The sequence below is a fragment of the Pyxicephalus adspersus genome, chromosome 4 (genome assembly GCF_032062135.1).
Source record: "Pyxicephalus adspersus chromosome 4, UCB_Pads_2.0, whole genome shotgun sequence".
NCBI lineage: Eukaryota > Metazoa > Chordata > Amphibia > Anura > Pyxicephalidae > Pyxicephalus > Pyxicephalus adspersus.
The window spans coordinates 8,633,652-8,660,365 of record NC_092861.1 but is presented as its reverse complement, the minus strand read 5'-3'; the positions used below and the strand labels follow the sequence as shown (position 1 = coordinate 8,660,365).

The 26,714-nt window shown below is 42.6% G+C and overlaps 1 protein-coding gene across 1 annotated transcript in view; it reads right to left on the bottom strand.

Moving 5' to 3' along the window:
* LOC140328028 (cytochrome P450 2A13-like) overlaps positions 1-26,368 on the bottom strand; it is a 38,140-nt gene extending 11,772 nt beyond the window's left edge. Inside the window, exons 1-5 of the mRNA XM_072407324.1 lie at positions 26,053-26,368; positions 23,627-23,789; positions 16,455-16,604; positions 14,692-14,852; positions 13,083-13,259 (exon numbers count right to left, since the gene is read on the bottom strand). Of these exons, the coding sequence (XP_072263425.1) occupies positions 13,083-13,259; positions 14,692-14,852; positions 16,455-16,604; positions 23,627-23,789; positions 26,053-26,220 (819 nt within the window). The 5' untranslated portion in view covers positions 26,221-26,368. The remainder of the gene's footprint in view (positions 1-13,082; positions 13,260-14,691; positions 14,853-16,454; positions 16,605-23,626; positions 23,790-26,052) is intronic.
* Between the last annotated feature and the right edge of the window lie 346 nt (positions 26,369-26,714).

Below are 26,714 nucleotides of genomic sequence, written 5' to 3'. Positions count from 1 at the left end.
GAGGAAGTATATAGATGGCTTTGCTTTTGATATTCTCCAATGATGACTGATCCACTCACAATGCCTGTGACGCATACTAAGTTAACAATCCTTTCCCATATTGTCCAGGGCCTTAACTCCCCGATTAAGAGGTCTAAAGCCTTTCACTACTACGACTCTCTAAAGGTTGATATCCTAGCTTTACAGGAAACCCTTTACAGGAAATTTTTCTAACAACTCAATACCAAAGTACTTTCATAAAAACTACCCCATTCAATACACTGCCACTTTAAATAAAAAGAAATGTGGGGTCCTCTTATGTTTTCGGAAGAGTCTGAACTTTGCCCCAGAGAAGGTCTTTAGAGTCCCAGAGGGCAGGTTTCTGGTTGTGATTGGGTATGTTGGTTCACAGCTCATTACGGTTGTGTCTTATTACGCACCCAATGACGGCCAATTGGCATTTTTCACGCCTTTTTGGGTAAGATCTGGTCTAAAGTGAAGGGATCCCTTATTTTATTGGGCGATTCCAATTTAGCATTGGATCATATTTTAGACAAATCCAAATTAAGTAGATATAGGGACCCCCCGAAAAAGAGTCATGGCCTTTCCTTTTTATTGCGAAAATATGACCTTATTGATACTTGGCGGGAAATGAACTCGTCGGCCAGGGAGTACACCTATTTTTCTGCAGCACATGGTCAGTATTCTCATATAGATCATGGGTTCGTTCAGTCTCATTTGATCCCTAACATACTAGGGGCCCGGATCTTGTCGACACCTTGGTCCAACCATGATCCTTTAGTTTTGTATCTGATGGGCTTTAACCGTCCCTGAGCCGGATTTAGATGGAGATTTAATGAAAGCTTCGTTTCAGATCCATTTGTAAAAGGGGAAATAAACTCTCTGTTAAGTAATTATTTCCTGATTAATATTGCGAGTCACACTTCCCCGGATATTAATTGGGATGCACATAAGGCTTATATTCGGGGAGAGTTGATTAAAATAGGGGCGTCACGAAAGAAAGCTCTTAACAAACTGATTGATACTCAACTTCAGGAATATCACCAGTTACAGCGGCGACATAAGAATAACCCCCAGTCTGTGTTGAAGTCTCAGTCGGAGGCTAAACCTACCAAACTTAATTTAACCCTCACAACTAGGGCAGAAAAATCGATCCCACAAATTTTACCTGTGGAGCGACAAACCAGGCAGACTATTGGTTAACAAACTCAATCCTAAACCCAAGATCCATGCGTTCCCTAAAATCAAGGTTAAAGATGGTAGGCTATCACAAAACCCATAAAAAATCCTGGCGGCCTTCGAAGACTTTTATGGTAATCTGTATAGTTTGGAAGACGCAATTTCCAAAGAAAAGATCGAAGGGTTTCTTAGTAGGCTTGAATTATCTAAATTACAGTCTAAGCATAAGGCAATCTTGGAAAGGCCATTCACAATTGAGGATTTGAATGGGGTTCTTAGGTATCTTAAATTGGCCCGGACGTTTTTTCTTATTTGTACTATAAGATGTTTAGCCCTATCCTGGCACCACATTTGGTTGCTTATTTCAATTATTTGCGAGAGGGGCATTCTCTTTTGGGCCACTCTAATGGAACATTTATTAGTGTGATCCCGAAGCCAGGTAAGGATCCTTCTGAAGTTGCAAATTACAGGCCCATCTCCTTGATTAACTGCGATCTCAAAATTCTGACGAAGATCATGTCAATTCGACTGGGCTCTTTTTTGGGTACATATGTCCATCCGGACCAGGTGGGCTTTATGTAACAAAGACAAGCCCCGGATCAAACGAGAAGAGCTATAGATCTATTTATAAATAGCTTATTTCAGTGGTTAACTCCAATTGGGATGGAGGTCTGTCACCTCAGACTATGTTGCTATCCCTCGATCTCCAAAAGGCTTTGTTAGTATATCCTGGAGATAACTCTTTCAAGTTCTTTTTAGGATGGGTTTTGGAGCTTACTTTACCAATTTGGTGCTGGAGTTGTAAGATTCCCCAGAAGCGAAAATATTGTGAGGTGGCTTTTTTTCTGCAGCTATTCCAATAAATGGGGGACCAGGCAGGGATGCCAGCTTTCGCCACTTCTGTTTGCATTAGCAATAGAGCCCTTAGCAACTGCAATGCGAATGAACCCTAATATTAATGGGATTTGTTGCAACCAGGCAGAACATAAATGCGCCCTCTTTGCTGACGACAACTTGATGTTTGTCACCTCCCCAATCACGACCCTGCCCAACCTAATGAAACTTCTGGATAATTTTTCCTTATGTTAGGGCCTAAAGGTAAATAAATGTAAATCTCAGGCCTTAAATATAAATATCCCCACAGAAATATTGAAAGGGATTAAGGAGACATTTGATTTCAGCTGGCGGGTGGATTATATTCAATATTTGGGTATCCGGCTGGCTCCTACCTATAACGGCCTCTATAAGGGCAATTATACATCTTTGTTTAAAAAACTCTACGCAGATATACAAAGGTGGACCCTCTTGCCCCCATCGTGGTTGGGATGGATAACGGCCATCAAGATGAACCTACTTCCTAGACTACTTTACCTGTTCCGCACTCTCCCGATCCAGGTCCCCGTTAGGGGACTAAATCTCCTCCAGTCTAGAATAATGAAGTTTATCTGGGCAGGAAAGAAGGGCAGAATTCATAAAGATACTCTCTTTGCCCCTTAACAAATGGGGGGCCTGGGGGTCCCCCACTATTATGTAGGTGCGCAGATTGCACAATTTTCAATGAGCACTTTACATGGTTCTAGTCCTCAATAGGTTGAAATAGAGAATCAGGATGGTTTTTTAGGCTCCATAGATTCTCTTATGTGGCACAAGAAATGCACGAGAGGACCAGTGAAATGCCCGGCTTTGTCCCACTCCATTCAGTTGTGGGATAAATACAGCAATCACCCGAAACTCTCTTCCTTTCATAAACCTAACTCCACTCTGGCATAACCCGGCTTATGCCCAGCTAATTTTAACTGGTGGATTTCCAAGGGCTTTAGAAGGGTGAAAGATCTACTGGATATTCGCTCAGTGCTGACATGGGACCATTTGATTAGCAAATTTGAATTTCCCCTAAAGGAACATTTCCGCTATAGACAGCTGGCGTCATATATCAACACGATCATTAAAGAGGCCCCGAGACCTATGTGTTTCTCCACATTTGAAAGTACATGTGCCTCTATAGATGCCACTGAAGGGCAAATCTCTGTGATCTATTTGGCTTTAGTTACCCCTACCAGCAAACTGCAATATATGCGAGACTGGGAACTAGATCTGGGCATTACGTGGGATTTGGATAAATGGGGGGATATGGTGTACTCCCTTTCCAAGGTCTCCTTGAATTCAGCGGTGGTGGAAGCCAATTACAAGGTGGCACTTAGATGGTATCTTACCCCTGCTAGACTGGCGAAAATGTTCCTATCCACCTCCCCTTTTGTTTACAGGGCTGTGACTCTCAGGGCTCTATGCTGCATATTTGGTGGTCCTGTCCAATAGCCAGAGCGTATTGGGTCAAGGTATTCAGTTTGATCTCCAAAATCGTGCAGCAAACAATTTGTAGTACTGTGGAAGCAGCTCTATTTAGTAAGCTTGAGGTGACTCTTTCTAGACCCACACTGAAATTGATCAGATTGATTTTACTGGTGGCCATAATTTCACTGGCCAAAGCTTGGAGATCACTCTCGATATCTCTAGACCCCATTGAATTGGATTATGATCAACGATAGATTGACTCACACCCTAAAGAATTCGTTAAATTCGGTAAATTTGAAGAAATATGGGAACCTTGGATTGTGTTTAGTAATACATAGATGTTGGAGTATGCTGCTTCATCTTTGGATATGAGGCCTTAGTGATTTGTTTTTTGCCAACTTCCTCCTCCTTTCCTTCCCCCCTCCCTTGTAGTTTTTACGTTTTTTGTCTGTTTTATTCATGTGGCTCAACAAGGATTTGTTGCAAGTTTATTCAATGCTCAATTGCAGTATGCTACAGCTCTCTTTTACGTCTCATTCCTTATACTAATGTCTCTCCATGCTTGTTGTGGTAAATATTCATTTGCATCTGAAGTGTTTTCCATACCCTTTATGCATGAACGTGACGGATAATTCTGTTTGGACACTTCTGCAGAGCAAACTGTTTAAATGTTGGCGCACACACAATGGGTTCTTCTTCTTGTTATGATTATGTTTTTATTGTTTTTTTTTTTTCTTTGTCTTTTTCTATGGAAACATGTTTGTGTTGTACAAATAAAATCTAATAAAAATATTGAAATACAAAAGACAGAAGATGAAGTTTGAAAATATGGGTTTTGAGTGCTCTTTAATTGAGCAAAAGGTGAAAGCAAGCCGAATAGGAAGACCATTCCAGAGAGTTGGGGCAGCTCTAGAGAAGTCTTGTGTCCGTGCGTGTGATGAGGTTATGAGTGAGGAAGTCATTAGTAGGTAATTGGAGGAGCGTAGAGCAGCTGGGGGAGTATTTTTTTACCAGGTCAGAAATGTAAATGGGACAAGAACTGTGTAGGGATTTGAAGGCAAAGCACAGGAGCTTGAATTTGCTGCAGCATTCATAATAGATTGTAGAGCATAGAGTCGGATTAGTGGAATACCTGAGAGGAGGATAATACAGTAGTCCAGACGAGAGATGATATGAGCATGTACAAGGAGTGTGTTGGTCTTAGGGGACAGGTAGGGGCGGATTTTGGAAATGCTGTGTGGTTGAGAGTGACAGGACCTGGAAATTTTCTGAATATGGGGGGTAAATCAGAGGGCAGAGTCAAAGGTGACACCAAGACAACGTGCCTGACGGGAGGGACGAATAACAGTGCTGTTATCAGTTAGAAATATGTCAGGGGGTGATTTGGAATGTGAGGGGGGGAAGATGATGAGTTCTGTTTTATCCAGGTGAGTTTCAGGAATCGGTCAGACATCCATGATGATATGGCTGACTGGCAGCATGAGACCTTATCCAGGACTGAGGGAGGCAGGTCAGGGGTGGACAGATAGATTTGAGTGTTATCAGCTTACAGATGGTACTGTAAGCCAACGAAGATATGAGACTACCGAGAGAGGAGGTGTACAGAGAAAAGAGAACCGGTCCAAGGACTGACCCTTGGGGAACACCAACAAGGAGGGGAGTGAGCCAGGAGGAATTATCATTGAAAGAAACTTGAAAGGAGCGGTCAGACAGATAGGAAGCCAAGCAAGAGAGAGCAGTGTCACAGATACCAATGGAACACATGATTTTTATTAGAAGGGGGTGGTCAACAGTGTGAAAAGCAGAGAAAAGATCAAGGAGAAGGAGCAGGGAAAAGTTGCCTTGAGACTTCCCAGCAGAAAGGGAGAGGTTGAATAGTTCAGTTAGGGCAGGGGCCAAGGTGGAGGAATGGGCATGAAGTAGATCAGAGGGAATTGGGTCAAGCAGACAGGTAGTAGATGGAGATGATGAGAGAAGAACGGAGACTTCGTCCACATTAACAGGGCTGAGGAAGGCCAGTGATGATTTACAGGTGGAAGGGGTGGGCATAGTTGGACTGGCTCGGTGAGCAGAGACATCATTTCTGATTTTGTCTTTTTTATCTCTGAATTAGGTAGCTATGTCTTTGGCAGAGAAGGTTGTTGTGGGGGGAGCAGGTGTGGGGTTTAGGAGGGAGTCAATTGTTGCGAAGAGTTTGCGTGGAATGGAAGCTTAAGAGGAAATTACAGCAGAGAAATAATTTTGCTTGGTGCCAGTGAGCTGACAGTGTTAAAGCTTTGTAGTTTGGCTTTGTAGTCCATGAAGTCAGCGATGAGGCCATATTTTACCCACTTGTGCTCAGCTGCACCAACAGTCTTTTTAGTAGTTTGGTGTAATTGTTGTGCCAGGGTCGGGGGTTGGCAGGGCGGGAGTTATCAGAAAGTGGCAGGGGCAACATTATCGAAAGTCAAGGAAAGAGAGTGGCTTAACAGGATGGCAGCTTCATCTGGGGAGGTGATTTTGGAGAGAGGATAGGGATGCAAGGCAGTTTGAGAAAAGATTGTGGTCAAGCTTACAGATATCTCTCTGCCATTGACAAGGTTTAATAGGCTGAAGGTGATAAGGTTGTGATCAGAAAGGGGAAATGGTGAGTTGTCAAGGAGGGTGAGGTTCAGAGATTTGAAAATACCAAGTCTAAAGTGTGTCTGGCTATGTGTGTGGAGCCAATGATGTTCTGTGTGAGCCCAAATGAGGAGGTAATGGAGAGCAGTTTGGCTGAGGAGGGAAGGTTAAGCTCATCCACTGCAACGTTAAAGTCACCGAGGATGAGGGTGGGCAGGTCATAGGAAAGTACGTGTGGGAGCAAGGAGACAAAGTTATCCAAAAATTGTGATACTGGGCCAGGAGGGCGGTAGACAACAGCAACAATAGGTGGTAAGGGGCTAAAGAGAGGGACAGAGTGGACTTAAAAAAGAGGTGAAAATGAGAGGGGTGGGGTAGGAAAAGCTCTGTATGTACAGTTAGGTGAGAGAAGGAGACCCACACCACCCTCTTCTTCGTTGCCAGGTCTTGGGGTATGTGTGAAGTGCAGGCCTCCATTGGAGAGAGCAGCAGCAGAAACAGAATCGGAGGAGGAAAGCCAAGCTTCAGTGAGAGCCAGGAAGTTTGGAGATTTAGAGAGGAGATGGTTGTGTATGGAGGTTAATTTATTGCCAACAGATCAAGCATTCCATAGACTGCCAGAGAGAGGGGGTACGGATTAATGGGTAGGGTGAATGGGGATGAGGTTAGGAGAAGGGAGTGTCTTGCTGAGAGTGTATGGAAGGGAGAGGCTGTGTGGGGGACCAGGGTTGGGTGAGATGTCACCAGAGAGTAACAGTAGAGTAGAAAGGTGCAGGACCACACACAAAGAATTAAGGAGAGTGAAGGAGCAGAGAGACAATGAGTTATCAGACTGGGGAAGACAAGGCTAGTGCCAACAAATAGAGAGCTGAGTGTATATTACATTTTACAGATAATTGCAAATCATATGCGTACATTAAACATTGTGGCAAACTGAAGTCCATGAGAGCCGGTCCTATAATATGGGTTGAAGTGAGGCTTCTAAACTTGATGAGTTTCAGGGGTGAGATATGATGATTCAGTCAAAGAGATGGTTTTATAAAATACCAGTTCAGAAAGGAAGCAGTAGAGGATGTGTTGGAGTCTAGGTAGAAAAATCAGTCTAAAGGCAGGAGATAGGAGTGGCAGAGTATAATAGTATGTCCAAATCTGTTCCAATTCCTGTGTCAATGCCCTGGATTAATTCCCATTGCACTTATAATTTTGGCACTTAAGGTTTGGGCAGGTGACCATGGTCCCAACGTGACCTTGGCTGTTGTTTAAATAGAAGTGTTTTGGGCACTGCACGATCTGGGCAAATATCTGAACTGATATAATTCACCATTAACCCATTACATCTACTTATCGTGAACCATAATCTGATCCCAGTGTTCTGGAAATCTTCAGCTTCCTCACTGATCCAGAGTTGGTTTACCAAGGTCCAAGATATCTATTTGATGGAGGAATCTAGACCCATCTCTCTAGATAGAGCGGATAAATTACTGAAACCTGGGCTTCATGGATAACATTTTTTGTTATCCTGACATGTACATAACTTCGATCAATACTACATCTTGAGGTCTTTTTTCATTTAATGGTAATTTTGTATGGATATTGTAGGAAGTCATGGTTGACTTTTGTTTCTGTCATGTTACACATGCATGGTTTGCTTTTCATTATGTGTGTCCCTTCTCTCTTCCCCTAGCTTCTGCTTAGTCTCTTGTCTCCTCCCCTCTTCTTCATTCTGTCATCTACACTCATCTCAGTTACATGCTCCTGTTAGCTGCTCACAGCATGATTTTTTGACCTATCCATCTGTTCATCGGTGTATGATCTGCACAGTTTGGAATAAACTTCTTCAAGATCTACAAGGTGTCCTTTGGATTGAGTTACTGTCAGCCAATTCACCTAAGACTGCAGTTATAGCCATCTCATCACAACTGTAAGTTTTCAGAGATCACACTGTAAGTGCTTAGACTGGAGAGGCAGAACAGTTTCTATTTATGGAAAGGGTAAAGAGAGTGCTAATCAGATTCTGCAACTAGAGAGGAGCCACATACCTTGATGAAAATAAATGTAAGTAGCATAAAAAAAAAGAAAAAAAAAAAGAGGCAGCCAGGGTATTTATTTATTGTGGCAGTGTATTGAAAATAACTGCCACAACTGGACCTAACTGTAATTCCATGTTGAATACATTCCTTACTTCAGGAATGTATTCAACATGGAATTACAGTTAGGTCCATAAATATTTGGACAAAGACAATTTTTTTCTAATTTTGGTTCTGTACATTACCACAATTATTTGTAAATGAAACAACTCAGATGCAGTTGAACTGTGAACTTTCAGCTTTGATTCAGTGGGATGAAGAAAAAGATTGCATAAAAATGTGAGGAACCAAAGCTTCATTCCATGGGGCTCAAAAGTAATTGGACAAATTAAAAAGCTGAAAATAAAATGTTTCATTTCTAATACTTGGTTGAAAACTCTTTGATGGCAATGACAACGTGTAGTCTCATGGACATCACCATATGCTGGGTTTCCTCCTTTTTAATGTTCTGCCAGGCCTTTACTGCAGCGGCTTTCAGTTTCTGTTTGTTTGTGGGCCTTTCTGTCCGAAGTTTAGTCTTCAACAAGTGAAATGCATGCTCAATTGGGTTCGGATCAGGTGACTTACTTGGTCATTCAAGTATATTCCACTTCTTTGCTTTAATAAACTCCTGGGTTGCTTTGGATGTATGTTTTGGGTCATTGTCCATCTGTATTATGAAATGCCTCTCAATCAATGTGACTACATTTAGCTGGATTTGAGCAGACAGTATGTCTCTGAACACCTCAGAATTCATTCGGCTGCCTCTGTCCTGCGTCACATAATGGATAAACACTAGTGTCCCAGTGCCATGGCAGCCATGCACGCCCAAGCCATCACACTGCGTCCTCCATGTTTTACAGATGATGTGGTATGCTTTGGATCATGAGCTGTTCCACTCCTTCTCTTCATACTTATTTTTCCCATCGTTCTGGTAAAGGTTGATCTTGGTTTCATCTGTCCAAAGAATGTTTTTCCACAACTGTGCTGGCTTTTTTAGATGTTGTCTAGCAAAGTTTAATCTAGCCTTTCTATTCTTGAGGCTTATGAGTGTCTTGCACCTTGCAGTGCACCCTCTGTATTTACTTTCGTGCAGTCTTCTCTTTATGGTAGACTTGGATATCAATACGCCTACTTCCTGGAGAGTGTTGTTTACTTGGTTGGCTGCTGTGAAGGGGTTTCTCTTCACCATAAAAAGTGATTCTGTGATCATCCACCACTGTTGTCTCCCGTGGATGTCTAGGTCTTTTGGCGTTGCTGAGTTCACCAGTGCTTTGTTTCGTTCTCAAGATGTACCAAACTGTAGATTTTTTAAGGATGGCTTGTTTCAGCTGCATGGAGAGCTCCTTTGACCGCATTTTGTCTGATCACAGCAAAATCTTCCACACACAAGCATCCCCTCTCCTTTCAAATCAACTCCAGGCCTTTTATCTGCTTAATTGACAATTACATAAGGAATTGCCCACACCAGCCCATAAAATAGCCTTTGAGTCAATTGTTCAATTACTTTTGAGCCCCTAAAATGAAGTGATTGTGTTAAAAAAGGCTTTAGTTCCTCACATTTTTATGCACTTTTTTTGTTTAACCCACTGAATTAAAACTGAAAGTTTGCAGTTCAACTGCATCTGAGTTGTTTCATTTAAAATGAATTGTGGTAATAAACAGAAACAAAATTAGGAAAAAGTTGTCTCTGTCCAAATATTTATGGACCTAACTGTAGGTATTAATCATACAAACAAAATATTGAGGTCAGACCCACTGTGTCCTAAGGCATGGGGGTTTTGGACCCATGAACTGGACATAGCTTTCCTAAATAGATTAAACCAGAGATAACAGTTAATGTCCCAACAAGTTTCGCCTCTAAGGGCTTCTTCAGGGGACTTTATGCAAGATGTTGTAATTGCTGGCTGGTGGTGGTGTGGTTGAGGTTTGTAAAGTAATGTGTGCAGCAGAGGCGCTGTATAGGAATGAAGAGTAGTCAACCTGAACTGCTTATTCAAGAGATAATCTTGCTGACATCTAGAGTTTTTCCATTGCACTCCTCCCAGCTCACATGCCAAGAACAGGAGCTGGCTCAGTGTTTAGTGTGTGGTCTATGTGTGGTAAGGTTTATGTTCGCAATACGATACATTTAATATGTTTTTGTAACTTTGCCACCTTTTTATTTTTTCCAATAAAGATTAAAGTGTAAAAAAAAGGGCTCTGGTCTCTATACTAAATTTTGCTATGGGGCCGCATGGTTTTGTATCGTCCAGATAATAGCTAAGCTATATAGTTTAAGCTAAGTAAGCTTGTGGTTGCAAAGGTTGCACATGGTTACATATTACTGCACTTTGATAACTCAATATTCTTGCATCATAAAGAACTATTCAATATTAGCAAAATACCTGACACTAACTTTAGCAAAGATACTTGAGTTTGATCCACATTGACAGAAAAGAAAACTATAACCAATGATTCACAAATTATACATACTGTTCCTTGTTTTATATGGGTATATTAAACATCTGAACACCATGATGACATTCCATTTTAGTGAAAATCATTGAAAACAAACCTATACTAAAACAACCCCCACCTTTAAAGTTACATAACAAGTTATACAGTAAGATAGACTTTGCACCTCTGTTTTTATAATCTTACATACACTTTCCTGTCTAGAGTTGTGCTAGGTGTCTAAATTATATAGGTACAGTGCACACAGTAATTTACCAGACCTGATCAAACGCACTCATCGGGCCCGAATTATTAAAGCTCTCCCAGGCTGCAGAGGATACACTCCCCAGTGAAACTGGGTGATCCAGCAAACCTGGAATGTATTTCTTAAAAGTAATTTGCTAGCAAATGTTTATAATCCTGGACCAGATCTATTCCAGGTTTGCTGATCAACTAGCTTCACTTATGAAAGGCTTCTCCAGCCTTGGGGAGCTTTAATAACCAGGCCCATTGTGCAAGTACACTTGTGCTGAGGGGTCTGGAACCATTGGCCATACCACTAACCTCCCTGGCGGTAATCCCAAGTGTGGCTCATGGTGAATTTTCCATACCAAAAGCGGTAACCCTGACCACACTCGGGGTGGAATTGCTAGGGAGTTTAAGTTTAATTTTAAGTCCTATCTGGTTCGCTCGTTCCAGCGACATCCTCCAGCAGTGTCCGCAGCGTCTTCTAGTGATGCCCGGCCAGCATATGTGTCCCTGGCGTGTGAATGCGAGGCCAGTGGAAGCAGAATGCCGAGAGGGCATCTACTTGCGAGTGTGTGGCTTATATCTATTCATACCACCAGGGAGCTATAACTATCTCATCTTTTGTTATAGCTAGGGACCCACCCCCTATTAAACTTTACCCCCCAACCCCCATTATTAAAATAAATACTTTTATTACAGTATTTCTAAGGTTCTTAGTGGGACCTTTACTGTTTAACATCTTTATAAATGATACAGAGTTGAGATTAGTAGTACAATTTTTGTGTTTGCAGATGACACCAAACTATGTAATGGAATTAAGTCCATACAGGATGTCTATAATTTACAAGCAGACCTGGATGTAATGATTGATTGGGCAGCCAAGTGGCAAATGACATTTAATATGGATAAATGCAAAGTTATGCACTTGGGGCTAACAACATGCATGATTCATACTGTCTAGGAGTAATACAGTTGGGGGGGTTAGAAATTGAAAAGGATCTGGGGGTTCTGGTAAATCATAGACTTAATATTATCATGCAAAGCCAAGCTGCAATATCTAAAGCTAACAAAGTACTTTCTTGTATTAAAAGAGGAATAGACTGCAGAGATGGAGACATAATCCTGCCCCTGTACAAAGCATTGGTCAGACCACATCTGCAATATGCAGTCCAGATTTGGGCACCAGTTCACAAAAAGAACATTGCGGAATTGGAGAGAGTGCAGAGAAGGGCATCTAAATTAATAAAAGTAATGGAGGAGCTCAGCTATGAGGAGAGATTAGTTGAACTGAATCTATTCTCGCTTGAGAAGAGTCGTATAAGGGGGGATATGATCACCCTGTATAAATAAATAAACTGTCCATATAGAGAACTCTCTTTCCAACTATTCAATTTAAGATTGTTACAAAGGACAAGAGGGCACTCTTTGCGTCTAGAGGAAAAGAAGTTTAAGCTCCGGATAAGGAAGGGATTCTTCACTGTAAGGTCTGTGAAAATGTGGAATCAGATCCCTCAGGAAGTAGTTTCAGCAACTACTATGGATTGCTTTAATAAAAAGCTGGATGCTTTTTTAGAAGCACAGAATATATATGGGTATTAAAGATTTAAAGTAAAGATAACAGACTATTGATGCAGGGAACATCCGATTGCCTCATGGAATCAAGAAGGATAGAATTTTGGCCTCTGTTGGAGCAAAATGTACTAGGTTTTTTTTGCCTTCCTCTAGATCAACTATGTCCATAGGGTTTTATAGCTAGGATATGTTTATTTCCCTAGTGGTTGAACTTTATGGACTTTTTTCAACGTGACTTACTATATAACTATGCTAGCAAGTCTTATGGTTTCTAAACTGTACTTCTAGAGTGGAAGAGTCTTTCTTTGGGTGCCCACATTGCTGCCTGGTAACAGACACTTTTTAGCTACCCATCAGTAGCATGACGAAATCACTCCAAGGGGCAGCAACAAAACTGTTCCTCAGTATTGGTCTTCCCTTTATAGAATAGACAGTTATTGGACGGTTATAGGGTAGCTGACCAGGTTAGGAAACTGATTTTTTTATTATTTAAAATACGTTTGTGAATGTGGGGAAGCAGAGTGGGTAGAAGGTTGGAGTTTCTATAATTCGAAAATGTTTTTGCCTAGAGTGAGAAAGGGTCAGACCCTCTCTAGTAAAGCAAATTACTGCAGAATCTTAATAGCCTCTTGGCTTTAGGTAGGTATTGATTGTTTAGACTACAGCCAAAAATATACAAATCATTACCTTGTTGGCCTGGATGAGGAAGCAGTCTATGAAATCTCGGGGGGACTCTGAATCCAGGGATTTCCTGTGTGAGTTAATTTCTTCCTTGATAAATGATTTTACATCCTCACAGTCAGCAAACATCTTCCGATGGGGACCTGGAAAATGCTTCATTAGACTTTCAAATGCAACGTATGCCTGTGTAGGGGAAAAAGCAAAGATATATATATATATATAAAATATATATAAAATTGTATACCTGCTATATTTGTATAATATTGTATACCTGCTCTTCAATTTGTATTAAGACAATAGACAATTTTGCATTTTCATACTCAAAAATTCATCAGAAGTTTTAAAGTCACATAACCCCCCACTTGTTTTCAGTGGCTGTGGGAACCTTTTCCTATCAAGTGAAACTTCCTTCGATGCTTGAACACACAAAATAAACAAACGCCTGATGTTCCATGTATCCAGGACATATGCTGGAGCCAAGTGAACAAAGGTGGAACCACCAATTGGTTTGAAGGATGGACAACTACAAAAGGATCACCAATGTTTCTTTATTGCCTTGTATCAGAATGTATCTTGTTCTGTGCATTCTGCTCGAGATCTCTGCATTTTGTAAGAGATGTAATAAATGACATGTCTCTGCCTGCTGATCACAAGGTTTATGGTCCTAGCAGTTGCTGCGTAGTCCCTAAAACTACGTACACACTTCCAATGGTTCTTGCTCGATAATCCACGCAGGGCTGATATCGGACGAGAATCTGAAGTGTGTACAGCCTGCGTCGTTAGTCATCCAAACGGTCAATGGCTATAATTGGAAGTGTGTACACGGCTTACCTATTAGCCTCAGACAAAGCTTGTGTTTAAGGGTGCAAGCTTTGGGAACATTAGTTTCCTTCCTGCCATATTTTCCAAAGTTTTTTTAAAGTTTGCAGTTCTAAATATATTTAGTTGACTACTTGAAAGATATTAATTACATTTCTACTTTCTTTCTACCATAGTTCCTAACACAATGCAACACTTAGCATCAGTGACACTATAATACAGAGTATTTCGGGAGTACAAGAATGTGGGTGTGTACTGTGAGTAGACTCTGATTGCATTAGGACAAGCCGAATATTTAGGGTGATGTAAAAACATTTACTTTTCCCTAAGATTTCCCTCTTTTTACACTTTATGCCCTTTGTCTAAAACAAACAACAGGTGCTGATGTTCAGAACTGTTCAAAGGCTGATCTACATAAAGCTACAGAGGTCAGCGGATGCAATATACTGGCCCGTGTAGTGTATAAAGTAGAGGCTGCTGGCCCGTGTAGTGATAAAGTAGAGGCTGCTGGCCCGTGTAGTGTATAAAGTAGAGGCTGCTGGCCCGTGTAGTGTATAAAGTAGAGGCTGCTGGCCATGTAGTGTATAAAGTAGAGGCTGCTGTAAGATCTTCTTTATTTTTATCCAGTTACCCTTCCAGTAGAACACATCCTGTCCTAGGATGACCAATGCTTACTCACTAAACTGCATTAATGGAAGAGCAGTGTTATCACTCCAGTATAGAACTACAAAACCCTTTTCACTCTTTTACCCTCTTTCATGGGAGGTGCTGTTTTGTGGACATGACAAATACTGACCACTCCTAACGGCCTTCGGATAAAATTAAACATATTGTTGATTACAGACAGAAATTTCAAGAGGGTTTCGTCTTCATAGTCCCAGCGTCGGCCAAACACAACCAAGTTTATCACGTTGCTGACTGCACATCCAATAACCGTATGAGGATTAAATGCTTCACCTGTAAATTAAACAATAAGAGACAGATCTAAGTTTATCTCCATCTTGCATAAATACTCATATATTTAAGGCTCTGCTAGAGATGGGTTTAATCACTAGTAAGTATGAGAATCAATGAGACAAGACAGTTATTAAGTCTGTATAGCTTGTGGAACCTCTACTATGGTACAATATCTCTCAAGTATCATACCGCTGCAGGACATTTCAAATCAGTGGCATTAAAAAAAACCTGTGGACCCTGATGTGAAATTTGACCCAGGGCACCTTCCCCCTCACAACCTTCCAACTTGCTAATGGTCTTCTAACTTCAGATCTATGGGCCCCTTTACATTCAGAGCACCCCTTTAAACCTTGAGCCTCCCTTTACATCAGAGCCCCCTCCTTAACCATATTGTTCCCCTATTCAAATCAATGTCTGTCCCTTTAAATCTCACTTTTCCCCTCCTTTCACATCAGAGTCTTTCCTATTACATCACACTCCCCATTTTACATTAGACCTTCCACTTCTTGAAGATCCCCAACATCACATCAGAGTCCTCTCTTAATCTTAGGCTGCATAATTTGTCATAGGAAATTAACGATTCACGACAGATCCTTAGATAATTGTTACCAAAAAAAGTGCACAACCACTAGTCAATGACACCGACGAAAGTGGAATCTCGCTGGTAACCAACGACCATCCCGGCGGATCTGATTGGGCGAGGATCGTTTGTAATCCACTGTGTGTGCGGTCGTTCAGTGAGTCAGTCAGTCGTTCGCTCTGACAAAAATATTCTAATACAGAGCCAGAATGAGAAAGTCAATGGTAAAACATCTCATCTTCCTTCTCTTTGTACAAGTGTGGGGCTGGACAGTGGTCATGGGGATAACCCCTACAACCTTGTAATAGCTTAACTAACTGCAACAACACATTCTATGTTGATACAATAGTTGTGTTAGGTCACAAAAACACATGATATATAATGTAGTACTCAATGTAGGGTTTTCTGATATTTCTCCATCAGAATCTTTCTAAATCCAGTTTAAAACTTCACAAGACTACACTACTCTGGGATTAATATTCATGCATTCATTCAGAATGTTTAGATTGTTTCCTATTTCTTTGCTGGGACAAATATATCTTGTGTAACATTTGTATGCATATGCTTCAATACCTGTAAGCACACCCACTATTCTCTCTCCTAAAAAAAAAAACTGTTCCTATGTAGGGCTTGTTTTAGGGTGTAGCAAACTGGGCAATTTTCCAGAGCACCCATAATCCTAGGGCCCCAACTGACAGTATGGCAGGGATACAGGGAGCTTAAATGCTGTGCATTTTGGGCCCCATTTTGTTCCTGCCAACACCTGAATACACCCACACCTGTAGGAAATCTCTTCACCAACCTGTACACATACATTTGTAAGCTTTCCCCTCCTCTATTTGTACAAACATTTTTCTGCCCACAATTTACCGTATTTCCAGCAGTTATCACCTCTGGCTATGGTATATTTTTTACATTCTATATAAAGTGCTACACCTTACACAATGGCAGGAAATCCTTGGCTGCCTGTTACAGATTTACATGCCAATGACTTGCTTCATAGCAGTAACTTCTGACCTTACCTTTCATATCTTTTATGGCTTTTATGAGGTTCTGGCATTCCTCTTGTACTCGCTCCTCCATTGACCGCTTCCCCATTCCAAAATTTCTGAGCGTGCTTACTGCAAATCGTCTAACCTGCTGCCAGCGTTCACCATTAGTGGAGATGATACCTAATCATAAAAAAACACATTTATTTGGTTTTGCACCTTCTAACGCTGTTAGTGGTCACAGGGATTTCAGCAGAGAAGTGAAGCCATCTCTTAAGATGTCCCTGGTTCCAAAAAAACTGTTCTATAGTTTGAAAACCCCTTCATTCCTGAACTGAAGAAGGTGGGTGGTGATATTCTGTGACATTTTCTTATTCTGATGTTTGGTCAGCAGAGAGCTGACTGAGGGACTGACAAAAGAACCGTACAACAAGTTACATTTTTATTTATAGTTAGACTCTTCAATCGCTGGAAACCCATGATGATTATTTCAACAGTCAAGTAAAGGGGGTATGGGACCATATTGGACAATCCATTGGGGGCTGGAGTCATCAAAAGGTTGGAACCCCTGCTCTAGAGGAACCTCGAGGTCCTACAGAATGGATGCGGTAAATCAACTGCAGTGCTGCTGCAAATTTTACCTTTTACTTGCTACAATTTAGTTAGGCACTCACTCCCGCAGGAGTTTTCTTTAGTTCTTCCTGGTAGTGTGGCATTACAATGATTACAGAGGTTCACATTTTCTTCCCTGGGAGCAACCCTCTATTGTCTTTGCTGGATTCACCTTCTATTGTGAGAGAAACATTTCTAACTTTAACAGATATACCACTAAAAGTAAATGCTCCAAAACAGCGATTGGTTCCTACCTTGCTAAAGACCAGGTTCCTCCCCTATAACAGAAGGTAGACAACCATCACTCTGTATAGAAAACATTATCTAGAACAATTCAGAATATTCTAAAGTCAATCCCTTACATGTTTAAGGGCAATTTTTATAATAATAGGGTGCTATACGTGCTATACAAACACAAATTGCCAATTAAAAAATATTTTAGTTTTATCAATAGTCTTGTTGGGTGTGATGTCCTTGATGCCCTTGGTTTCTTATATTACAGGTCCTAGAAACATGACAGGGAGGCCAGCAGCAGGGGACTGTGAATAGGGCCGGCATGACTGGGATGAGAGGGCAGCCCCTTGCCGGAGTGTTAAGGGTTAATGATAAGTGAGGAGAGAGAGGTGGGGAGTAGTGAGAGAATGGGTCGGAAGTAGAGGGGAGGAGTGTAGAGGGTTTAAGTAGAGGGGGCATCGGAAGAGAAGGACAGAATTTGCGGAAGAAAATTTTAGGTAGGTGAAAACAGCATGGCGTCCTCAGACACCCTGATCCTGCAGCTTAGGGCTGCAGCGGCCTCTCACGGTGAGGCCTGGTTGTAGGATAGGGTGGCAGAAGCTTTAGGGGGGCTGCCAGTGGGCCCCAAAGTAGTTAGATTAGGGGGGCTGCAGCCTCAGAGGCATAGGCCCCTGGTGCGCCTGAGCCCAGAACAGTTTTTTAGAGTGCAGCGCCATTTTGGGAGCCGGCAGATGGACCCTTCTGACTTGCAGGCTGGACAAAGCAGGGTCAAAGCCAGGCAGAGGTCTGGAGAGGGGACTGCGGGCTACCAGGGAGCGCAGTCCCCTCTCTCAAGCAGGGGAGGGGAAAGGGGAAATAGCATGTATAGGAGTTTTTGTGCTGGGGGGTTAACTAGTAGGGGGGAGGGGGGTGGGGCAGGCCTGGGGAGGGGAGGGACATGGGGGGACATAGGGGACATAGGGGGAATAGGGGGGGTTCAGGAAGTGTTAGCAGGTTTGAGGGAGGTCATGCAAGCTATTAAGCAGGGGTCAATATGGGAGGAGGGGAGCATGCAAAAAGGGGGTAGTTTGGGGGGGCAGAGAGAGTTTAGCGGAGAGAGGTCGTGTGAGGGGTCAATGGTATCAACTGTAGGGGAAGGGGAATCAGGCAGTGGTGTATTTAAAGGACAAGAGCAGTCAAGTAGGTCGGCGTCAATGGAAGGCGTGGGAGATGCGGCGAGAGGAGAAGTCTACGTGTGCTTCGAGGGCCCGCTGGGAGCGCACTTAAAGGAGGAAATTCGTGAGAAGATTTTCAAAGGTGATTACATCAACATATTCTCTCTTTCGCTTTTAGAACGCTTCAATGTCAATAGGCCGGCAGGGGAGGGGTGCAAGGATGAAAGTGAGCAACGGCGTCATCGTTTGATTCCTTGCACCTTCCTTAACTGGTTACAGGCATTTAGTATATTAGCCAGCGTACTTGGGGAATGTCAGCCAGAGGTGTGTGCGGGATTTTTTTGTCAGTGGGCAGTGTGGCAGTGAGACCGTAAATGTGGTGGGATCACAAAGACATCAGTCTTTGGATGAGGATAATTACAGTGGGAGGCCCAGTGGACAACAGTTTTTTCAGGGGGGGGCAGTGGGCCACAAGGAGTTGGATGGTGGAAAGAAGTATGGAGTGTGCTGGCTGTTCAACGAGGGCACGTGCAAATTCGGCAGGACTTGCCGGTTCCGCCACGAATGTTCAGGATGTGGAGGTAACCACGGGCTTACCAGGTGTTTTAAGCATGGGGCAAGTTGGTAGGGGGATGGCACTGGAAAAAGGATGCAAGGATGCGGCCTGTTCTAAGTAATTTTCCTGACCGGACGGCGGCTAGAATATTGGAGAAGGATATTGAAAATGGTTTTTGGATTCCCTGCGAATTACCTGTTGTTCCAAAGGAACCCAAAAATTTGAGGTCGGCATTGCAGCATCCAGAGGTAGTGACAGCAATATTGGAGAAAGAAGTGGGGCTAGGACAGATGAGCGGCCCTTTTGAGATGCTGCCACTGGAAGGTTTGGTGGTTTCACCTTTGGGCTTAGTCCCCAAAAATGAGCCAGGTAAGTTTAGATTGATCCATTATTTATCATTCCTGCCGGGGGGTTTGGTAAATGATGGCATTGATCCGGAATTGTGCTCCATGGCTTACACATCGCTGGATGCTGCTATTCGGTGGGTACGGCGCTATGGAAAAGGTGCATTGATGGCAAAAGCGGACATTGAGGCCACTTTTCATTTATTGCTGGTACACCCTGAGTGTGTGCATTTGTTAGGTTGCAAGTGGCAGGGGGATGTATTTCGTGGAAAGGTGCTTGCCCATGGGTTGCTTCATTTCCTACGCACTGTTTGAACAATTTAGCTCTTTTTTGAGTGGGTTGTTAAGTCAGTGGTGGAGGTGGAATCGGTCATCCATTATTTGGATGATTTTTTGTTGATCGGGCCCCCAGATAGTTCTGTTTGTAGGGTTTTGTTGGGGACATTACAGCATGTAGCGGATCGTTTTGGTGTACCTTTGGCGGCGGAAAAAAACGAAGGCCCAGGTTTAGTGATTACATTCCTGGGCATTGAGTTGGATTCCGTAGCTATGGAGAGCAGGTTGCCACACGACAAGCTGGTAGCACTGAGGGCGGAATTGGCTGGGGCTTGTGACAGGAAGAAGATGCGTTTGAGAGAGGTACAGTCTTTGTTGAGCTTTGCATGTAGGGTGGTGAAGATGGGTAGAATATTTTGTAGACGGTTGGCAGCTGCGACGGCCGGAGTCAAATCGCTGTCACACTTTGTGCGTTTGTCCAAGGAAGTGAAGGCAGATTTGAAGGTGTGGAAAATGTTTTTGGTGTTGTTCAATGGGAAGGCTATGTGGTTGGAAGAGCCTATCATGGCCGTGGATTTGGAGTTGTACACTGATGCGGCGGGGTCTACGGGTTTTGGCGCCTATTTTCAGGGTAAGTGGAGTGTGGGGGCGTGGCCTCAATAGTGGGTGGAAGCAGAGCTGGTGAAGAATTTGGTGGTGCTGAAACTATTCCCTATTGTGGTGGCAATTGAATTGTGGGGGAAGGAGTTTGCTAACAAAAACGTTAGATTCTATTGTGATAACCTTGGGGTAGTACAGGCCATCAACAGTCTGTCAGTATCATCAGGGCCAGCAGTGCGGCTGTTGAGGCATTTAGTGTTGAGGTGCTTGCAGCATACCATCTATCTGTTTGCGCGCCATATTCCGGGGGTTAAAAATGTGGTGGCTGATTGTCTCGTTTCCAGTGGGACAGGTTTCGCACGCTGGTGCCAGAGGCGGAGCAGTGAAGGGAGCCTTGTCCAGTGGAACTGACTTGGGGACTTGCATTGGCCTGATTGGTGAGATGGTACAAAGGTCGGTGAGTGAGCGCACCTGGAATAGTTATGCGGTGGTTTGGAGAGAGTGGGATCAGTTATGCAGGCAGTTTGGAGGTGGGCAGACAGGAGAAAATTCAGTCCACCTATTGTTGTTTTGGCTGGCGCAAGATTTTGCTAGAGGTGTGTCAGTGGCAGGGGTCAATAGGAAATTAGCGGGTATGGCATTTTGGTTTAAATTGCAAGGGGAGAGGGACCTGACAAAGAAGTTTTTAGTACGACAGGCTGTTAAAGGTTATAGGAAAGGAAAGAGGTCTCTGGATGCTAGGAGGCCAGTTTCCGTTGCATTGTTGGGGGAGTTGTTGGTGAGCATAGCACGGGTATGCGAGGGTTCATATGAAAAATTGCTCTTTAAGGCAGCGTTTGTTTTAGCGTTTTTTGAATGAGTATTGGGGATTTGGTTAGCCCCACCCGGGACCGGGCTGGGGGAATAGTGTGGCAGGATGTCACTTGGTCGGAGGAGGAGGTGAGTGTGTGGATCCGCAAGCCTAAGACTGACCAGTTTGGTAAAGGTTTTCGAATAGAACTTTTTAGGATGGTGGGGTCCCCTGTCTGCCCGGTTATGGTAGTGGGGGAATTCATCAGACAGAGGCCTAGGACGGAAGGGCCTTAGTTGTTGCATGAAAACGGGACCTTTTTGTCTCGTTTTCAGTTCATAGCAGTGTTTAGAAAATGTTTGGTGAGTATGGGTAAAGATCTGAAGGGTTACCCATCCCATTCCTTTAGGATTGGGGCGGCCACGGAGGCGGCCTGATGGGGCCTAGGCGAGAGGGTTATTCGGAGGATTGGATGGTGGGAATCAAAAAGGTTCCGGTTGTATATTCGACCACATCTGTTGTAGGATGGGGGTTCAAAAGGGGGGTTAGTTGGTGGGGTGGTGCGGGGCTGAAGGAGTTGTTGTAGGGTGGTAAAAATCTTTGTTTTATTACAGGAGGGCACAACTGTTTAGTTTGGATACTGGGTCACTCCTATGTGTGGTGGGGGGCCAGAAGAGCGGAGGTACGGCCGGAGGGTCGACTGCTAGGATTTCCCAGGGAGGAGGCTACAGTGCCCTGGCTGGGTGTTCGTGGCATGCTATGGAGCAGGGTGGTGCCAGATATTCGAAGATTTGTGGAATTGGACCGGCGCCTAGATGTGGTGGTAATACACGTGGGAGGCAATGATTTAGGGTAGCAATCCATGCAGGAAACTGATGAGAGATATTAAAATTGTTTATTTGAGTGATCATAGTTTAGTCAGATATAGTGGCCAGAAGGAGTTGGAGGGGAGCAAGGTCGGGAGTGAAGCTCAATAAGGCATGGATTAAAGTAAATAAGGAGGTGGCCAGATTTGTAGCTCGGAATGGGGCGATAGTGGTCAGGCACAGAGAATTGGAGGAGGAAACATGGAGGTTTCTGCACAGTGACGGGGTGCACCTGAATGCCATAGGTACAGATTTGTGGTTTTTGGGTCTGCAAGATGGAGTGCAGAGAGCATTTCAGGTGTGGAAGACCGCTCAGGCATGAGGTATCCCGCCTGAGCGCAGTGGCGGTTGGGGTTTAGGAGGGTAAGAGTCCTGTTGGTCATTTTGGTAGGGCAACCCAGTGGTAGGGTGCCCATTAATGGTGTTATGGTGGGGCCTCTGAGGCGGTGCTGGGCAGCTAGGGGCCACTGTGGTAAAAAATGGTGAATTACACTCAGTGGAGCGGACTTTACCCTTCCTGGACCTGCGGCCTTGTTGGTATAAAAGTGGAGTTGGATATAGTGCAATAGGGCACAGTGGTTTTTGATAATGGGTTGTTGGTTTACAGACTTAGTTATAATGGGTTAAAGAAAAATGTAGGCAATTTTGAAATATTATTGTTATTAATATGCTAATGTTATGTTATGTTAATGTGATAATAATTTGATTGTTAAATTATGGTAATGTATGTCATTTAATGTAAGTTATTTCATATGTTATTTAAGTTGTTATTTATTGGTTATTTATTTAATTTATTTAAGTTTGGGAAGTATTAAAATTTTGTTAAATAAATGGCTGCTTGCCAGCCATTTTAACCCAAAACAGCTGTCAGTGCTTTTTGGAGAAAAGACGGAGGAATGGCTGGTAAGCAAGAGGGGGCAGGAGAATTGAGAAGGTGAGGATAGTGAAAGCAAGGTGTGGAAAAGGTTTGAAAACAAAAATGTGGTTATGTGCGGGAAGGATTTTTAAGTCAAAAATGGTTAGTACAAATTGGGGGAGGAGAAAGAAAACTGGTTTAAAGGCGTTTAGGGTGAGAGGGGGCGATGATCCGAGCTACCCGAGTCATGTTTCTGCTCATTTTCAGGGTGGTCCCATCCTGGTATATGGGTTAACTGGTTTCAGTTGATTCCCTGAAAAATGGGGTCCATCTAAAGTTTCCTAGGTGAATTAATAGTGCCCAGTCATCTTTTCAGCTTTGCACCTTGGGGTTCAGGGATTGGGGCCCTTTCTGTCTGAAGAAAGACCAAAGGTACAACCTGTGCATGTTTTTGCATTAACTTTTGTATTTACACTATAGGGACCTAAAACACCCTTTATTATTATTACGCAGTATTTATAAAGCACTCTCATGTTACCCAGCACCATACAGAGTCCATAGTCATGTCACTAGCTGTCCCTCAATGGGGCTAACAATCTAATGTCCCTACCTCGGTCATATGTCTTTAAAACGGTCAATTTTGTGGCGTAGCCAATTAACCTAACTGCATGTTTTTTGGGATGTGGGAGGGGTACCCATGGGAAATCTATGCGGACACGTTGAGAACCTGCAAACTCTACGCAGACAGAGTCCTGGACGAGATTTGAACACGGCACCCAGTGCTGAAAAGGCCAGAGTGCTAACCACTGAGCCACCATACTGCCCTTTATGGTAACTGTGTACCTGGATATTTTCTGGTGCTTTGCGAATGCTTGTAGTATGGAGTAAACTATATCAATACTATAGATTTTCCTTACCATAACCACGTGCCAGTCTCTCTGATATTGGCATGGATCCACGAGCACTGAATTGGTGAGCATGACTGATCAGGGCCTCTTTAATAACATCATATCCACAAAGTGCCACCACTGGTTTAGAGCCAAACCAGACTGTAAAGACAGGTCCATACTGCTTGCACAGCTGTAAGAGAACACACAAACAGTTTATCCTTCATTGTCTAATTTATGTTACCTTCTTTCCTGCCTCACCCACAAATAAAGAACTCCATCCAAGAACCCAAATAAAAGGGTAGATAACTTTTATTTGAAGTAAAGAATTATGTTTAGAGAGATTTATCCCCTTCTGTCTTTACCATCAAAACAGTAAAGTCTGAATGGGAAGCCTGCAGCCTCCTGGGTTACATACCTCACCTATCCAAGAAGGATGCAGGCTGCTCAAGATCAGGCATGCAAAGAAGGGTCTTTCTTCTATTTCTTTAGTTAAATTGGCACTTTTTTTTACAATGTCAGGAGGAGCGGCACCGCATCTTGCATGTGCCCAGTGCGAGATCGGGTGACGTAGGGAGGAAACCCTGAAAAAAAAAATAATGATGCCTACTGTCCAGCCTCAGCCAGGATGAAGAAGGCTACGACCTGTATAAAAGTTTTTTTTTTGGTAGTTTTAAGTGATAATTGCGCTTTAGGTATTTGATGAAAAAATATTTAAAAAGCCCAATTTCATCTTTTCTAAAGAGGATTTGTTTTTCTTTTTTTCCAACATGCATGCTTCATTTGTACACCATGCAAAGCAATAAAGGAAAAAAATCTCTCATTCTCTTCTAAGTATAAATTCCTTTTGTATTTTGTTACAGCTCTTCTAACATTTCACGAGAGTCATTCTCTTACCATCTACTGTATCATTTCCACAGTCTCATCTAGCATGCCTGTAGTCTGTCACCATTTGCTTCAACATGTCCAAAATCTCCTCTCATCCCCTGTGGCATGCATGTAGGTCTGTGTGTAACAATTGTAACAATGCACACCTTTTTCTGCACCTGTACCTGCATCTTGGGGTGGACCTTTTAGCCATACTGGAGTAATTTTTTCGTTTTATGTTAGTCATTTTTAAGTAAGAATTGTGGTGATCTGTCCACTTTAAGTCGGCAGGTCAATCTTTGAAAGAACTTTAAGTCGGCAGGTCAATCTTTGGGAGAACTTTAAGTCGGCAGGTCAATCTTTGGGAGAACTTTAAGTCAGCAGGTCAATCTTCAGCCTTCGACATTCTCTTTGAGAGGAGTTCTGGGGGAGTAAAGAAAAACTATGTGTTGCTTGGGAAGAGGGTGAGGGGCTAAGGCAACCATGTTTCTGTGAGCTACATAAGGAAAATACCTGGTATCCTATTACTACACAGTATTTATATAGCACCATCATATTACACAGCTTTGTACAAAGTCCATAGTCATGTCACTAACTGTCCCTCAAAGGGGCTCACAATCTAATGTCCCAACCATAGTCATATGTCATTTATACAGTCTAAGGACATTTTTTCGGGGGGGAAGCTAACTAACCTCACTACATGGTTTTGGGAGGAAACCAGAGCACCCGGAGAAAACCCACACAGACACAAACTCTATGCAGATAATGTCTTGGGAGAGATTCAAACCTGGGACCTAGCACTGCAAAAGCAAGAGTGCTACCTCTGAGCCACGGTGCTGCCCAAAAAATAATTTTATACAAAAATTAACTACCTAAAAGCCTGAGCTATTTAACTATTGGTAAATTGGTAGCCATTATAAATATGTCAATTGGATAGTGTTGCTCAAATATATCTTTGTTTGGTTATAGTAGCTTTCAGCTGATCGAAGTGTAATGTTCAGCTTTGCATTCTATTCATTTTTACATTACAGTAGTAGCGAGCATTTTTTGCAAATCTGGCAGTGGTTGCCTGGCATGCACAAAAAGAAACTAACTTCAGTTAAATAGGGCTAATATTCAGTATTACTGGGAACACGTGAAATGTCAAATGTTTGGGCATGAAATCAAATATTAATACTGTTGAACATCTCATTCCAAACCCTTTGTGGTTGTAGGAGTTTTTATTCTTCGGAGGTAACTTTTTAGAAGATTTAGGAGAGTGTATATAAAAATTTGTACCTAATTAGGTCCCAAGAGCATTTGTGAGGCTGATACTGTTACAGAATAAAGGAACCTAGCTTCTAATCAATTATCCATTTATTCCTAAAGGGTGTTCAATAAGGTGGATCATTGAGACTGGTCCTTTATGCATAAAATCATCAAGTGCAACTGTGCAGGTTACATCTAGCCGTCTGGGCAAAAGATAATAGAACCTAAAAAAAAAGGAATTCAACAACAATATGTTCTAATTTTTACGCAGGAATCAGAATTTTGCAGAAGCTTTACCTTTAAGTTTTGCGCACTATGATACATTTCATTACTGGACTCACCTTGGGATAAAACTGATACAACGCAAAGCTCACTTGCAGCAGATTACCGATAAATGGCAGCGGGGTTGGTCCTGGTGGAAGTCGAAGACGCATCTTGTGTATTCTCCATGTTGTAATAATGAAGTAAAAGAGTAACAATGAACAGAGAGACAAAGTCAGGATATCCATACTTTATAACTAAGCAGAATCACAGCTATAGTTTTTGTAGTCTAGAATTGTATTAGTGTCCTTCTATTCTGCTAATTATTAACATTCTGAAACATCGAGACTACGATTATGTTATTATGTTATTATGCAACTCAATGTTTTCCAAAGCTCGCCCCAAAAGCTCAAGTTCCATGAGCCAGTAGATTAGTTGTAGGGGATGATTCCAGCCAAATGTGGAGAATTCTCTGACTCTTGATTTTCTAGTTTGGCAAGTCTTGTACCAACCTCCCTGGCGCCTGGATGGCTTTTTCCACACCCACTGCAATGTTTTTAGAGCTGCATTTGACACCACTAAAGGTGGCACACATAAAAATATAACCGCATGATCTTTACTGGGATCTGTTTGAAAATAAATAAAGAAAAAGTGTTAAAGTACTCCTGGTGCCAAGAACAAGGAATAAAACTGCAACTTCCAAACAGTAAGGAACAAAAATCTCCCCAACACATACCCTAAT